At 54.5% G+C, this 17,412-nt stretch overlaps 1 protein-coding gene across 1 annotated transcript in view; it reads right to left on the reverse strand.

The window, feature by feature from the left end:
- CNPY1 (canopy FGF signaling regulator 1) overlaps positions 1-13,324 on the reverse strand; it is a 59,043-nt gene extending 45,719 nt beyond the window's left edge. The window contains exon 1 of the mRNA XM_025993897.2: positions 13,207-13,324. Within this exon, the coding sequence (XP_025849682.1) occupies positions 13,207-13,300 (94 nt within the window). The 5' untranslated portion in view covers positions 13,301-13,324. The remainder of the gene's footprint in view (positions 1-13,206) is intronic.
- Between the last annotated feature and the right edge of the window lie 4,088 nt (positions 13,325-17,412).

Consider the following 17,412-nt stretch of genomic DNA (forward strand, 5'->3'; position numbering starts at 1 on the left):
GATGTCCCAACCCTGGTTCTACCTCTTTGCAATGCTCTCAGCTTCCCCTGCACAGTTGGGCAATGTCATCTGCAGCTCCCAGCTTCCAGTCCTTGGACCCCTATGTCTAGGGTCACCAACGAGTGTCCTCACCTGTCCACTTGTGTTTGTAAGGAAAGTGTTCCTAGATGTCCCCAGCATTGCTCCCACATTCACTGGCCAGACCTGGCCTAAAGCCTGGCCCAACCCAGCCACGGACATGGAAATGAGATGACTATGTTTAGCTTAAACCCAGTTGAAATGCCTCTTCTGTGGCTAGGAAGAGCGCAACCTGTCCTAGGAAGCACTTGGCCTCTCTCTAGCTGAACAAAATCTGGGATCTGTTAGCAAGGACATGCCCCACCCGGAGACCCCAGGAAATGCTCTACTCCATGATCGTCTCAGTCCTGGGCAGTGATTCAGGGAGGCAGCAGGTGGGGAGGGGTGCTGGAAAGAAGAGGCCCACCAGCTGGTGCATAGACAAAGCCCGACCCGAGGCTCTTGCAAATACCGCTGGCCATTCATCTCCCCTCTCCAACACATCACCACGGCAACCCATCCGTGTGAGCGACTCCCCATCGAGTTTTAACCCAAATTATATTTTCCAGGCCTAAAAATCAGAGTCACTGTGAGAAGGAGAACTCATTTTAACAACTTTAAGATGCTCTGGAAATGAGGCAAAGCGGAGCTGTGAACAGCGGAAGAGAAAAATCACATCATATTTTACTCAGAGCCCAAACCACAGGTCCTTTCCATCTATACCACATTGAGAAAAAAGCGATATTAGGGTGTGTTATTGGTGGCGCGTGTTTTCCAGGGAGTGTTCTAGTGTTGCTATAATTCTATTGACCTCCAGTTTTACCAAGTCACCCTTGATGTTCAGGAGGATGGCGTTTAGTTGCCCAGGGACGAGATGATTAAGATCGGCAAAAACTGTGTACTCTGGGAGGCACGTGGGTGAACCTGCAGCTGAGAGATTGCGGGAGCTAGCAAAACGCGGGTATCTGGTCAGCCTTTGGAAACCAGAAACCCAACCAACCAGAACACCCACTAGAAATCGCTTTCTTTGATTCAGGTGATTCCCCTTGATTGTTCTTAGAAATTCCTTATTGTTCATTTCTCGAGTACTAAACTTGTCTTCTGTAGGACCTGACAATGTTAAGAAAAGTCTGAGAAATCGGTCACTTAGCTGTTTTCACAAGCCGAGAACATGGCATGGCTATTTGAGTGGGGCTCCCATGTTCTGGGTCCCTGTTCATTGAAACCACGCACGACGTGACTATGGATCACTCTGGACCTGTCCATAGGGGAGCTAGAGCCTTCCCTGCAAGGGGACAGTGGGTTTCATCTGTGGAGTACTTCCTGCCTCCACACTGTGCTGGTCACCCCCACCCCCCACACCATCCCACCGAAGCCTACAGGAGACTCTACAGTTGGTACTGTTGTCATCCTAGATGGGGAAACTGAGTCTTAGAGCTGGTAAGTGTCGTGCTTCTGGTCACGCAAGGCTGTAGAGCCAAGATTCAAGAGCAGGTGCATCTCCAGAATTCACCCTCACTTCTCCCAAACACCAGGTGTTGATGCCCTTGATGATGGGCGAGTGCTGGCATGTGGGCTGCCTCGGAGGATGACAGTGAGAGCACGCTTACATCCTCACAACCCCATCATCTTGTGAGGGCTCTGGAAAGACCCTCGCAGGGTCCATCATCTTCATTGAAAAGGCATGGTCCTAGGAAGATGCTGAGATGCAGGACGTAGTGTGAGTTCTACTAAGTCGACTACAAAGTAACGTGGGCTGACGTCATCTCCTGCACAGTGAGCCCAACTACCTGGGTCAACAGCCTTCCCATAACCAGGGGTCACTCCGGTCCTGCCAAGAGGAGCCTTACTTACACGCCTCTTTTGAAAGACACCTGTTTTTTCTAGGAAGAAAGCAGTTCCCCCATAAAGTGTCCAAATGTTCCCATGTCGGTTCCAGTAAGGCCACGGCTCTCAGGCCTGATGGGGAAGCCCCTCTGTCTCCCAGGGAAAGCCAGGAAGCATTTTGTCAGCTCGCCCATCATCAAGGGCATCAACACCTGGGTGGCTCAGTGGTTGAGCATCCGCCTTTGGCTCAGGTCATGATCCTGGGGTCCTAGGATCGAGTCCCACATTGGGCTCCCTGCGAGGAGCCTACTTTTCCCTCTGCCTGTGTCTCTGCCTCTCTCTCTGTGTCTCTCATGAATAAATAAATAAAATCTTAAAAAAAAAATCTGGTCCAGTGGGGTAAGTCAGGAAAGTGGGAAGGAAGCAGGATATAGGTGGGCAAAGCTGAACCCCTGGCCAACCACTTTGCCACACCAGCTGCCCATGAGACCCTCCGCCCAGATGGAGAACCTCATGAAACAGCCCACCACCATTTCTGCAAACGAAACAAAGACAATAATCATACGCAGCTTTGTTTTTTTTAACCAGGGTGAATAACTCTCACAGTCTCCACTTGTAAAATGCTGTCGGATGGTTCTAAGCATAGATGCAAATCAGAGCAGGAAAAACGATGTCAAAAGCAGCCATCACGTGTCTCATGTGTATCACACAGACCTATGTAAAAGCAGGTTCGCGTTTTTATTTTTATTTTTTTAAGTTTATTTATTTATTTTTAAATGTTTTATTTATTTATTCATGAGAGACACATACAGAGAGAGGCAGAGACAAGCAGAGGGAGAAGCAGCTCCCAGCAGGGAGCCTGGTGTGGGACTCTATTCTGGATTCAGAGATCACGGCCTGAGCTGAAGGCAGACACTCAACCGCTGAGCCACCCAGGTGTCCCTGGTTCACGTTTTTAAATCAAGCACCAAGGAGTCAGAGAAAGACCCACAGATCATTGCCACCGCCACTGCCACCAACATTGCTCTTTGAGCATCTGTGAGCAGGATTCTCAGGACACAAAACCTGCCCTCACCTTAACTCGGGGGTGCAAAGTAAACACAAAGCAGCCTCTCATCTTCCCTAGAGAGGGAGGGCACAGGGGCAGCAGTGGAGGGCGGCCTGAGGCGCGAACAGCAGGGAGAATGCAGTCCTCGCTGGGGAAGCCTGTCTTTACCCTCCAGACAAAGGTAAGGCTGAAGGGTAGAGTCAGGGAAGGGATTCTCCTGACAACTGCAAAGGATATTTAAAGAAAAGAAGGTAAGTTACGGGGCATGTCTTTAGCCCCCTGCCCATGCTGTGTGCAATGCTTGCTGGCCCGCACCTGGCCTCTGGGCTCAGATACCTGACGTGCCAATGGACTGTGGTGGGAGTGCCAATGGTCAGCTCTGAGCCTGTGCCTCCAAGCCATCATTTATCTCCGCTTGCCCTGGGGCACCAACAGTGTTGCTAGAAAAGAACGGATCCCAAGCCGTTCATGGGCCAAAGGAGGAGGAGTCCCATCCGGCACATACAAGGACCCACTATACCCCTTTGAGCTGTCCACAGACCCCCTGCCAATTGGCAGGCTTGTGAGAAGAACACTGTTGAGGCTTTGTGGAATGTTTTGTTACACAGCAATAGCTGACTGGCACAGTGTTAAGAAAGATGTGTGAATGGGGGATGAGGAAGGGAAATTAGGTTATAAAAGCGAATTGGTTTATGCACAGACCATCACACTGTCTCATCTGTGCCCTGCAAGCTTGGACATCTCATCAGTCATCAGTCACATTTGGAAAGAAACTCCTTTGAAATGTACATTCAAATTAATTAAGAATTGAGGACCCAGAGGCTGGGGGTGGATGCAAGGTGTTAGATTTTTGTTGTTGTTGTTGTTGTTGTTGTTATTTGTCTGTTTTTCAGGTCCAGTAGCCTATAGCACAGCATGGGGGAGACAGGCGTCTAGAAAGATCCACAGATGTTTTCATTTCTTTCAAATAAACTGAGTAGGTCTGTGTTGGCATCCACAGCAATGCCACTGCCTCAGCGGGCATCTGGGAACTGCACTTAGACGTGGCCCCTCTCCAGAGACATGGTGACTGCCCCTCATTCCCCAGCCCGTGGGAGGGGGTGCTCCCTGATGCCCCGGCTCTGGGTGGGGCCAAAGGATTCATCTTAGCTCACGGACAGTGAGCACCATGCAGGTGCCGCTCTGGGGTCCAGGCCTGCATTCTGGTCAGGACCCAACGTGCTCCAAGTACCTGCAACCCTGGGGGCTGCCATGTGGCACACACATGGGCTCAGGGGTCACTTGTCACCCACCCCTGAGACACAGGGATTTCGCCCATCATGTGAAAAAGATGAGAACCACATTCTGAGGGGAAAAGAAAAAAAGCACAAAGGAACAAATTGCCTGCATCAGGGCTCCCTGTGATATGGAGCTGGCAAGTGGACTGGTGGTCTGATCACAGGCCTGCCCCGTTGAAGGGACCCCCAGGAGGCAGACCCCACAGGCCCAGAACCAGGGACCCCCGCATAGAAAGCACAAGGAAAGGCCAAGAAGTCACCTGCTATTGGGGCTTCTGGGCAGGTGACCCGCACCCTGAAGTGGTTATGACCCCAGTTCCTAAGACACAGGCTGGTGGGCGGATGGGATCTCAGGGGCACTGTGTCACTGTCTGGGAAAGTTTACTGATCTGTGAACAGGCCCTGCCTCCCAGTTTCACACTGGGTCTCGCAAATGACACAGCCAATTCTATCGTGGGGACCCAGCGACCCACAACTGACTGCCGGCTCAGAGCAGGGGTCAAAGTGGAAAGCCAGACCCCTGCACCTGGCCAGGCTGGGGACCTGGGTACTGGGGCCAGGTGAGGTGGGAGCCACGGCTCTGGGACGCCCACAGTGGTCAGACCGGAGGGCTAGTGGGGAGCCCCCAAGCCAGGTGCCGGGCAGGCCAGTGGGAGACATGGATTCCTGCCAAGCCAGGGTGCCAGCCTCCTGCTATGTCACATCAAATACAGTGACCTCCCTGCGAGCAAGTGCTCTCACCCACAGTTCTTCTATTTTAAGATTGATTGATTGATTGATTGATTTTAGAGAGACAGAGAGAGTGAGAGAGCTAGCAGGAGGGAAGGGCAGAGGGAGGAGCATCTGAAGCTGACTCACTGCTGGGCATGGAGCCTGATGTAGGGCTCAATCTCACAACCATAAGACCATGACCTTGGATGAAATGAAGAGTCAGAGGCTCGACCCCGACTGGGCCGCCCAGGCTCCTATCACCCATAGTCCTGGGTGGGGCCCTGAGGCAGAGTCTGCTGGTGGGAAGCAGTCAGGACTCAAACGGGAAAACCAAGGGGAAAATCTGGAGCCCCCGTGTGCTGACCAGGCCATGGGCAATGACGGGGCCACCAGGTGCCGGGGGAGGCGAGAGAGGCAAGGCCCCAGGACAGGGCCGAGGGGAGGCCAGCGAGCTCCTGGTGCAGCTGCCGCCCTGAGCGTCTCTCAGCAGGAAGGCTTGTCGGAGGGCGTGAGGGCTCCCGTCCTTTTGGAGAAGGCGGCTCCACGGCGCGAAGTCACCACGCACGGGGCAGCTCTCACCCCCAGAAGGACACCCATGAGTCACCCTTCCCCAGGGACACGGGACGGACGAGATCTTTACCATCGCCCGGTCCTGGATGAACTTGTTAAAGCATTTTTAGTGTAATGAAAACATTAGATCAATTCCTAGCAGTGATAGTTGTCATTAAATCAATAGCCTGTGTGGGCCGTCACGCTGACAGCTGACACACTCGCGTGAAGGTCTGCTCACAACGGTGGAGACGCCAGTGCCCTCTGCGAGGCAGTCGGGCTGGGGGCGGGGAAGGCGGGAGGAGATAAGGATCTGCTCCGTCCGCCTTCTGCAGCCCTCGAGGAGAGGGAAAGAGGTGACTGTGACCGTCTCCGTGTCACAGACGTCCTGAGAACAGCAGGACAGCGACGCAGGTGCTTCATTAAGAAATGCGTTTGCACAGATTTCTTGCGTGGTAGGGCCAGGGCAGTGCTCTGATTATGTCTGCAGTGTTCACACCCAGTAGGATCCCCACCACCAACTCCATCTTTGTCTCTTCTCCAAATGAGTCAAACAGACCAAAGAGAGTCAGGGAAGGTAGAGGCAAAACTAAACTCTGTGACGGGAGCCTGGTGTGAGCCCTGAGGACAAGCGGTAGCCATTTGTGGGGCTCTGCTCCCCAGGATGGGTGCCCCGACCGCAGCTAACACAGCCACTGAGCAGGATGTGGGTGTCAGGAATGCCCAGCCTGGGTCCAGCTGATGTTTCCCGCTTTCTCAGAGGGCTTCCGCTAGTAAGAGAGAGGGCGCTGCTCTAGGATGACAGCGCAAGGTATGTAGGATGCCAGGGCACCTGGGAGAGTGAAGACCATACACACCCATCACATGTACGCTTGGGCACACCTCCCCGAGTGCACACACTCTGTGGGCAGAACCTGGGGTGTGAACCAGATCACCATGGGGTCTTTTGCAGGCAGAGCAGCGGAGACCCTGGGGTCAGAGCCTGGCAGGGTGGACATCTGTAGGTGAGTGCGGGGACCCCAGGAGCTCTGGGCCTCTGGAAACGGGTAGATGAGGGTATGACGCTCCGGGGGCCCAGTCCAAGTGGGAAAAGGTCCATTTGGAGAAGCAGAATGAGCTAGAAAGGTTGAACCACTGGCAAGACATAAGCAAATTGACTTACTTGCTAGATGGCACCTGGAAAATGCAAATGGATCCCCTGAAAGAGAACTAGGGACAGAGAGAATTCAGTAGAGTGTCTGATTACAAATTTATATATAAAGATACCAAATTTCCTAAGTACAAATATTAGCTAATTAGGAGGCATGAAGGAAGAGAACTCATGAACCCTGGCAATAACAAGAAAGACACAACAGCTCGAAAGAAACTGAAAAACAAGCATTTTAGGGCCGTGAAATCAGTCCATACGAGTCTCTGATGGTAGATCCATGACATCGTACACCTGTCCACACCACGCACGAGCTCTGAGGCCCACCGTGGACTCTGGGCGATGATGGGCAGAGCAGGTGAATGTCCACTCTGACGAGGGCATTGATAGTGAGGGAGGCAGTGGGGGCGAGGGGTTATGGGAGCTCTCCGCACCCAAATTTTGCTGTGGACCTAAAACTGCCCTAAAAAAATGATCTAGTTAGCAGCACCCAGCTGGCCCAGTGGGTTGAGCGTTGGACGTTTGACCCCGGCTCAGGTCTTGATCTTGGGGTCATGAGTTCAGGCCCTGCCTTGCAGCCTACTTTAAAAGAAAAAAAGGTCTATTTAAAAGGAAAACAGGGGCGCCTGGATGGTTCAGTGGGTTGAGCATCTGCCTTGGGTTCAGGTCATGACCTTGGGGTCCTGGGATCCAGTCCCATGTCAGGCCCTGCTCAATGGGGAGCCTGCTTCTCCCTCTGCTCCTTCCCCTCCTAGTGCTCTCTTTCTCACTCTCTCTCTCAAATAAATAAATAAAATCTTTTTTTAAATAAATAAAATCTTAAAAAAAAAAAAAAGGAAAAAAGAAAACAAGTGTGTGGGGCCTGTGTCAGGAAAACCCTTAGCTCTACCAGGAAACTGTAAGAGCTGAATAAAGGAGCCTGTTGTTGGTGAGGGAGGCTTACCATAGTGAAGATGGAAATTCTCCCTAAGCTGGTCTGTACATGTTCAAGGAGAAACTCAAAGACAAAAGCTGAAAGCACACTTGAGATGCATCCAGGAAGAGCCATGGCTCCTGCAGATCTCCGGGTGCACCCCATCTCCTTCACAGGCCCCCGGTCACCTCCCCGTGTGCCCATTCAATGGTACTTGGCGAGCGCCCGCCACGGGATCTATCTTATTAAAGGATCCGCCAGCCCTGCAGCAGGCAGGACCAAGTTCATGCTTATAGGGAGCTCTGGGTCCAGTGCAAGGTGACAATTAGCTAGTGAAAGAGGAGGTGACAATGACAGTGTGGGCGCCGGGGGGGCTCAGTGGGTTAAGTGTCCGACTCCTGGTTCCAGTTCAGATTCTGATGTCAGGGTAGTGAGATCGAGCCCTGTGATAGGTTCCAGGATCCATGGGGCCTGCTTGATATGCTCTCTCTCTCCCTCTCCCTCTGCACTTCCCCCACCCCTTGTGCACGTGCACACTCTCTCTACAATCAATCAGTCAATCAATCAAGAATGACAGCTGCACACTGCCGCAGCTGCTCCGAAGGGACTGGGTTTTGAGATTAGGAGGTAGGAGAACTTTATGGATGGCAGATTTCTGCTTCGTAAGGTACTGCCAAGCAGTGCTAACTAGAGACCCCCCAATGGAATGACTCAGAGATGCTGCAGCATGTTGGGGGGGTCAGAATTCAGAGGTGAGAGGCCCAGGGCAGGTGGGTGGTGCCCATCTCAGGTTCCAGGAGGCTCCCCCTGGGCAGCGGGGAGAGGCGTGGGAAGGAAGGCAAGCCGCCCTGAAGCGCAGTCCACTCACAAAGCACACAGGCAGCCGATGGCCCTGGAAGCTGGGAGCTGCGGCCTTCAGCAGGATGCTCGCGCGCCCTGGAAGGCTTGGCTGGAGGAGGGGGCTCTGTCCCAACAGGGCAGTTGGAGGAGTGACCGATCAGCCTTAGACTCAGCCTCGGATGCCTGTCTGAGGAGCTGACATTTGAGCAAAGGGCCCAAGGAGGAGAATGAGACAGCCTAAGGAGAACATTCTAGAACACCAGAGCAAAGCCTCTTGGCAGGGCCCCAGGGCAGAGGTTTGGGAAGGGAGGTCAAAACAGCAAAGAGCCAGGTGACGAGGGGGTCACAGGCCACAGTAAGGAGAGGGATTTTATTCTGAAGGAGCAGTGACTGCTGAAGACTTCAAGAATGGACTAAAATAAAATAAAGTCACTTGGCTTCGTGTAGAGAATGGGTTGGAGGGGCTGGGAGGGATGTGGAAGCTGATTGGGGTCCAAGAAAGTGAGAGATGATGATGGCTTCCCTGGAATGAGAAGTGGGTGGCCTCATACATCCTTGCAATGGGCAATGGGGCGAATCCTGGGAGAAGAGTGGGGCAAAGAGTCGCAGGCGCCTCTTGGTTCTTCGCTCCTGCCCTGGGTGGCAGGTGAGCCACCCGGTGAGCCTGGGGAGCAGGTGACCCAGGTGGGGAGCAGAGTCCCGGCACCCGCCCGCCGTGGACATGTGAGCGTGGGGCTCCAGGTGGGCATCGGTGCCATAGCTGGGACTCAGGGAAGGGCCGTGTGGGGAGGGGCGTGGTGACCGGCGCCGAGGCCCTTGCCTGGATCACCGACGTCACGACAGTGTGTGGATTCCCCGCACAGAGAAAGGACGTCCTGCTTCTGGGGAGGAGCAGCGTGGGCCCTTGCCCCTCCTCTACAGACACGGTTGTGCAGGATGGCACTGCCATCGTGCCTGCACCTGGCAGGGGAGGAAGGGGCTTCCTGGGTCGGGGAGCTCAGGATCCTCCTCCTGAGACAGTGGGCACCGTCTAAGGAGGGGCTCACCCCTGCTGCAGGAAGACCACCTCAGGAGCGCACGGAGGCCCTCCTAGCAGGGGCCGCTGGCACAGGCGCGGTGGCTTCCGCTGCTACCCCTGCCACGTCGCCCCACCCCCCGGGGCCAGCCAACTGCCATCTGCCTTTTACCCTCAGCGGCCAGGCTGGCAGCCTGATGACATGGAGGGTGACCGACGTCCTGGGTCAGGCTCCCTGAGCTCATGACGGTGGCCTGACATTCGGGGCCCGGAGCACCACGGCCTGATAGTAAGCATCAAATATGTGGAAAACACGCTCCTGGCCAACGCGGTCATATCGCAATAAAACCGCGGCCGCCGGTCTCACAGCTAAGACCTACGGGCTTCGCCTGTGCCAGGGGGCTCCTGGGAGACCAGGCGTCACGTGTGCACGCTGGCTTCCACCTGCAGAGGTCCGGGCTCTCTGCGCGGGGTCATCTCACCGAGACCGTGCAGAGCCACCACGCCGGGCAGTGGGCGACACCCGAGCCCCAACCTGGAGACCAGGGCAGCGGGGGAGCCCCCGAGCAGCGCGGGAGGAGAGGCCGGGGTGTGCACCCGAAAACCAGGAGGGCGTGACGTCAGAGACACGGAGCAGGCAGCGGTCAGGAGGGCCGGGCTCTGGCAGCCCCAGGGTGAGGCCGATGGTCCCCCGAGTCTGGCAGTATAGACGCCATGGCCGTGTAGACGGCACGGGTTCCTGCTTCTTCCATCGGCCCGTTCACCTGATGCTTGCCCGCGTGTCACCTCGTTCCATCTACAGCTTCTCCCCACAAAGACTTGCAGTTCCTGTCTCTGTGGTGCCCGGGGGTGCAAAGGTCTGCTGGCTGCCAGAGTCGCGCAGCAATGCAAGCCAGCGCAGCGCCTGAGAAGAGCCGCAGGCCTGCCCGGATGGGAACCCAGGCACTGCCTCCAGGGAATGACCTCGCCCAAACAGTGGGGGTTTGCTTCAGTTTCCTTGGCAGATGCGAGTAATAAGCCCACCCACCAGTGTTTGGCTGAGTCCCTCCCGGGAACGCAGGAGTAGGGTCAGAGAGCGGAGGATACGTGACTGTGGGTGGCAGGGGTGCAGTCCTTCCAGATCCCGGGAAGCTGCAGGGAGTGGGGCTCTGCAAACCGCAGCCCACCGTCAAATCCAGCCTGCTGCCTGATTTTATAAATACAACTTGATTCCGGGGCACCGGTGGGGCGAAGCATCAGACTCTTGGTTTCATCTCAGGTCATGATCTCATGGGTCATGGGATTGTTGGATGGAGCCCTGTGTCGGGCTCCACGCTAAGGGGAGTATCTGCTTGTCCCTCTCCCTCTGCTCCTTCCCCTGCTCTCTCTCTCTCTCTCTCTCTCTCTCTCTCTCTCTATCACAAATAAATAAAATCTAAAAAAAAATAAATAAAGCTTTATTTGAACATGGTTGTGTCCACCTGTTTGCATGTTTTCTCTGTGGCAGGTGCTGGGGGACCATTGATAGGTTGGCGGCCCTGCAGCTCATAGGCTGTGACAGGTCCGAGGCAGGCAAACGGGCCAAACGTCGTGGGCATGATATAAATGCTGGACACAGAAGTCTACCTTCGTCGGCTTTCACTGCTCCTGGCCTCCCCGCAGAGCCGGCCCAGAGCAACCTGCATCCATGGAAGGGCTTCAGAAGGAAGGTCTCCGGCCCCGGGGCCCCAGGAGAAGAACCACGTCCCCAGCCGTCTGCTCCACCAACAGTCACTGGCAGCAAAGGACCAGGATTGAGGGGAAAGTGCCAAGAATGCTGATGGCGTGCATTTTATTGTTAACATGACTCCGAGAATGAGGGCAGGCAGGGTTGCTTCCTTCGCCCCGCGGGGAAAGTTTTCTGTATTCTGCTTCTCTCCAGCACAGAACTAGGAGAATTGCTGCAGGGCACAGAATAGCCACGTCGCATCAACTGTCAGCGTTCAGGGCCCTTCGTGAAAGGGAGGCGGGGTTCTATGGGGCGGAAGGGGGCGTCCCCTCCCTGGTCTCCCGAAATGAATTTGCTTCAAAGAGAAGGAAACCCACAAATAGGTTTTCCAAGAGCGAAACAGGGTGAGAGAGTGGAACGAGAGACAGAACTTGGGGTGGGGGTTTTCCCAAGTGGAGCAGGGCTGGCCTGGAGGAGCCAGTGACACCACAGAGAGCCACCCTCAGCCCCTCTGCCATGCCTGTTTCTCTCCAGCTCCCTCAGCGACGCCCAGGCCCTGGAGACAGACTTCCTCAGGCTCCACACTGCTTCTCAGAGCCTTTGCTCCTGCGCGTCCCTGCGAGCCCCAGCCCTGCACGGCACGTCCGAGGCACACCAACAAGTAAGGAAGTGTGAGCACCCCCCATACGTGTCTGTCTAGAGTTTTACGCGTAGGCTCTGAAGCACCTTCACATACCATGTATGGTTTTAAGATAAAATACACATAAGTAAAGGGTCTAAGGCTGCCTTCCGGGTCCCCTGAGGGTCTTCACCCTCCCTCAGAGCACACACTTCAGGCTGGAGAGCCTAGACCAGGCTGGAGGACCCCGCTTGGTCTGCTCCACCCCATGTGCTTCTGTGGACAATTGCACCAGAAAAGAGGGGTCTCTTGCTACAAAGAATTTTGAAAACCACCCATCTAGACGGGTCCAAACACCGTTTTTTGTTTTTTTTGTTTTTTTTTTTGTCAGAGCTCACTCATCCAGTGCCTCCTCCTCTGGGAGCGTGGCCCCGCCCTGGATCACCCTGGCTATCCTTGCCTGCCCTCCCAGGCTCTGTTACACATTTGCATTTGAGCAGGAACTTTCTGGAGGCGATCTGAGTAGAGAAATGGCGTCAGGCATTGGGTCCAGACAAAGGATGATGTGGTTTGGGTCAGGGGAGTCTCTTGCTTCATCTCACATCACCCCACTTCGGAGCTGCCTGATCATGTGTGGGGCAGGAGGGGACCAGGTCTGAGGCTATGTGGTAAAGGGGAGATGATGGGCCCTGTGAACAGAGCACCCGCCACGCTCGCAGCACTCAGGGCACCTCTCCAGCCCTGGCTCACACGGCTGGGGGCTCCCGGCCCCACCCCATCTCCCCATCTCCAGCTCCTGGCCACACAGTGCACCCCAGTCCTGGAGCCGGGCCAGGGAAGCCAACATAGGTCAGAGAAGTGACCTCTAAGTGCCAGAGTAGAGCTTGGACAGGCAGGAGCGGCCTGCCTCCCACCAGAGACCCCAGGGCCACACCACGGGCCGCAGAGCATGAAGAAGTCCACTCAGAGGTAGACTCGAGGGTGAATCCAACATCAGCCAGGAGCATCCAGGCTTCCGTCCCAGCACAGGAGGCCACTCGGGTTCTAGGGCCCCGTCCCACTCAGAAGGGCAGTCAAAGCACTGCCATCTGTATTCAGTCCCCGGCTTCTCACGCCCATTACCTCGTGTGACAGAAAGAATGCCCCTTCTGCCTTTATCCTCCTGATGATAAGAAAACCCAAATTCACCTGTGGAGTCTAGAGTCCACAGGCCAAAGTTACGGCCAGAAAACCTGCAAGGGTACTTGCTGAAGTGGGTCGTAAGAGAAGTCACCCCAGTGCTCCAGGGTACATGTGCCGGCTTGACCCCCATAACTGACCTTGCACCCCCAAGTCCACCCTGAAAAGGAGGCCAAGAGGTGAAGTGGCTGCACCCCGCCCACAGAGCCACAGTAGGCAGGGGAGGCTCAGCCAGCTCCAAAGCAGGACTGGGGCCTGGGCCTTGTTAGCACCCCAGGGAACTTCTTGGTTGGGTGCCTGGGGGCAGAGGAGAGGGCTGGCCAGCCCCCACACTCACCTCCACAGAGCACGTCGGGATCCTGAGCAGCCACGGCCTGCGCAGGCCACACCAGCAGGGCCAGCAGGGCCACAGACAGCAGCACCAGCCCCATGCTTCACGGCCAACCTCTCCGGAGCTGGCCTGCTCCTGGGTGCCCGCAAGGAGTTGCAGGTGTCACCTTGTTGCCTGGAGACCCGTGCCCGCCCTGCAGGTGCCACACCTGCACCTGCCACCAGGTGCTGGCAGCTGTTCACTGCCCTGCTGGCCCCATCCCTGCCCCCCCCCACCTCCACCCCCATCCCAGGTCCCCGAGCTCCATCCCGGTCTGTGGTTCTGTCCTCAGTTCCCACACCCACCCCAGGTCCCCTCACCCCCAGACCTGCTGTCCAGGTCAGCTGGTCCAGGTCACAGGTGCAGACAGCCCTTGGGAGCTACAGCAGGCTCTGGTGCACACACTCCTGAGTGCAGAGCCTCACCATGCAGGTGAAGGTGTGCGTTCACACTGGTCACATGGCACCTACTGGCCTTATTCTCAGCACTGCTACAAAGGCAGAGGAAATGTGCTCCGGGGGGCTCTGAGAAGTGCCTAGAAGTGGTCAGGTCCCCCACAGGTGTCCTCTCCAGGCTCCTGCAGGGACTCTTGCCCTATTCCCTTACCCCATTCCTCAGTGTCCCCTGTCCTTCTGTTGGTCCTGTTCCTTCCCACCTGTCCCCACCCATCCCAGAACCAGGTACAGGGAAAAGGGTGATGCATTTAGTCTCATATTTACATTTTAACAGGACACTGCTTTGATTAATGAGCAGGGCATCTTTTTATTCAAATGAGTCTCATGGAAATCCTGGTATGAAAAGCAGTGGAGCTATGAGCCTCCTCCCATTAGTGGGTCTCCCCCCACTCATTCCTCCTTCTCCAGGGCCAGCTCTTCCCACCCAGCTGCAGGCTGCACGGGTGTGTGTAGGTGGACAAAGGGGGTAAGTACTTTCTTTCCCCAAATTCACCTGATCTCCATGCTCTGTGAGTATGCAGCAGGTAGGTGCTCATTCTGTCCAGTCTGGTGGCGAATGCTTGTCCCCTTGCTGCTAAAGCAAAGCTAGCTCATTGAGGATGCAGGTAGGGGTGTATCTGGGGGGAGGTGGAGGGAGAAGAAAGAAAGAGAAAAAGGAGGGAAGGAAGGAGGCAAGGAGGGATGTCTCAGGACTCCTTGTAACCTGTGCCCCAGCCTGGGTACAGGGTCCTTCTAAGGTACCCTGAGTACCGACCGTGCAGTGGAGGAGAGTATTTGGAAGCCAAGTTTTGGATATTCACTGTTCATTGCTCCCGGGATGTCTCCGTTCTCAGGCTCCTTCAATGGAAGAGGAAGAAATGTGTGCGTGGACCCATAGACACAGACACACTCACACCCGCCCCCCCCACACACACACATCTCGATGCCTGAATTGACACAATACCTCCAACGCCAGTCCAGCACACCTCAGGTTCCTTCTAACCCTCCTTTCCTGACACGATTAAGTCCTTTCTCCAGCAGCAAGAAAGTTGGCTTCCATTGCTTCAGTGTTTTCTTGCCCGAGCCCCTGCATATGCCCCGAAGCCTCCAGATTCAGCCATCCGCTTATGTGCTTAGGGCCCCAACTTTGTTTCTAATTGGGGCAGCGGTGCACCCAGCGAAGAGGCTGTGGCGGCCATCCCCTCACTCCCAGGGACAGCCACCAGACTCTTGTAGGCGGTGAGTTGTAAGCAGGAGCTCAGCGGAACTTCTAAAAAGCTTAGTAAAAGTGAGAATGATGTGACGTGAAGTAGGGTCTGGCAGCGAACGGTCCAGGAAGAATTCTTGAGACGTCTTGGGTGCAAAAAGCATGGTTTTACTGAAGCATGGACAGGACATGCAGGCAGAGAGAGATGCAGGGGGGTCATGAGGAGTGGGGAGGGGTGAAGGAGAGCAGGGGTCTCTAAGGAATTGGGAAGCAAGGTTTCCAGACCTTGAGGGGCTAGTTGGTGTTAGGAAAGAGTCGTTTACTACAGTCCAGGGAACCCGTGCTCACATGCCCAGGGGATGACTGCTAATATATATTGGGGGGGTGGGGGAGCGCGGGGGACAGAGATAAAGAAGTTTCTAGAGGGGTTTTCCCAGCATCCTGGAGGTCAGGCTAATGGCAAGCTAAGGTTGCCTTCTGCCTCTAGCAAAGTACTGACTTCCAGGCAGTAGAGTTCCTGGAGGGTGGTCACCCTGCCTGTCCCACATATTTGTCACTGGGCTCCAAGTTGTAAGGAGATTTAATTTTTTTCTACATTTCTTTTGCCTTTGCTCTCCACATCAGGAAGGCAGCAGCAAGGGGCCCTTCTTGCCTTTCTTTTGTTCTTTTTGCTTCCTCCCTGGAATGTGGATCTGATGGCTGGAACTCCTGCAGGCGTCGCAGACCCTGAGGCAGCCTAGAGGTTGGAAAGCAGAGAGCAGACTCAGAGCAAGAACCCAGGAGCCTGGATCCTCATGCCTTTGTGCAGCTTCCACACCAGTGCATAGCTGTCAACTCTTGGCCTTCTCTTAATATAAGAGAACAATTACATTCCTCTGGGCTTAAGCCATTGTTGTTAGTGTGTGTTGCCAGAAGCTGAATGAAAATCCTAACTGAGAAAGGCAGAGAGGTGATCATTTCCACTCCCCTTAGAGAGTCTTCTTAGTTTACAGTGCAAAGGTGGCAGCTCCAATGAACCTCTTGGCCCAGCAGGTTGGCGGGGGAACACCCCATTCCAGAGGAACCAGTCCATAAACTGCGCTGGGCCAGTGCAATTTCTGGGAGTGAGACCTTGCTGAGGAGCCAGTGGGAGGAAGGAGGAGCATGGGGTGGGGTCCCATGAAACTCCAGAGAGAGCAAAGGAACCAGACTGGGGTGAGGGAGAAACTTCTAGACCCCATGCAATCTGGCTTTCTTCCCTCAGCAATGGGAGTCTCTAGACCCTTAATAAACACCCAGTTTTCTTGTATCTGCAGGACAACCATCCACCATCCACACAGTCTAGAAACCTGGAAGTTTCCCTAGCAACCCCCTCTCCTAGGCTCCATATCTCACTCATGACCAATCCTCTTGACTTTGTCTCCCAAATATTTCTGGAAGGGGCCTACTTGTCTCCGCCTCCTCCACCACCACCTGCTCCACACAGAGTCACAGCAGGCCCTGTGCCCCTCCGCCTATCCCGCTATACTTCCTAAGCCGCCAGAGGGAGCTTTCCACAACCAGGCTTTAGGAGATGATGAAGGTGCTGTTTCCAATAAGGGGGCTATTTGATAAGTGGTCTTGGATTATAGCTGACACCAGGCAAACTCCAGATGGATTGAAAAACAAAACCATGTAAGTACTAGCATAAGTAATGGGAGAATATTTTTTATATATTGCAGAATGGGACAGGGCTTTTTAACGAGTATCAAAACAGGGGGAAAAATCCAAAGAGAACATTCCTATAATCATTTCTTTCTAGGTAATCTCTATGCCCAACGTGGGGCTCAAATTCATGACCCTGAGATCAACAGTCACACCATTTGCAGACTGAGCCAGCCAGGAACCCCAACTCTTAATTATTTAAAAAATCAAACCAAATCAATAGGCAGAGCACAGAGGATTTTTACGGCAGCAAAACTACTCTGTGTGATTCTGCCTGAATTTACACTAGGAAGGGGACCTGGAGCAGGAAGGAAGGAAGCGATTGCCACAGATTCCTCTTTGCCTAGGAAACTTACCCGTGTAGCAGGACAACCTATGTTTTCCAGGCATGTTCTTCACCCTGTTCTTCTGTTATGGTGAATCCATGTCAATATATATTTGTGCAAGCCAGTAGGTGTAAACCCTAAGGTAGATTATAGACTGTGGAATGGTGACATGTCAGCGTGGGCTCACCATCACAGATGCACCACGTGGACAAATGCAACAAATGGGGGTGTGTTGATAATAGGACAGGCCATGGAGGGCAGTGCAGAGGGTACGCAGGAAGTCAATAATTCTGCTCACTCTTTTTTTTTTTTTAAATATTTTTTTTATTATTATTTATTTATGATAGTCATACAGAGAGAGAGAGAGAGAGGCAGAGACACAGGCAGAGGGAGAAGCAGGCTCCATGCACCGGGAGCCCGACGTGGGATTCGATCCCGGGTCTCCAGGATCGCGCCCTGGGCCAAAGGCAGGCGCCAAACCGCTGCGCCACCCAGGGATCCCTAATTCTGCTCACTCTTGCTG

This window comes from Vulpes vulpes, chromosome 7, assembly GCF_048418805.1.
Source record: "Vulpes vulpes isolate BD-2025 chromosome 7, VulVul3, whole genome shotgun sequence".
NCBI classification, from domain to species: Eukaryota; Metazoa; Chordata; class Mammalia; order Carnivora; family Canidae; genus Vulpes; species Vulpes vulpes.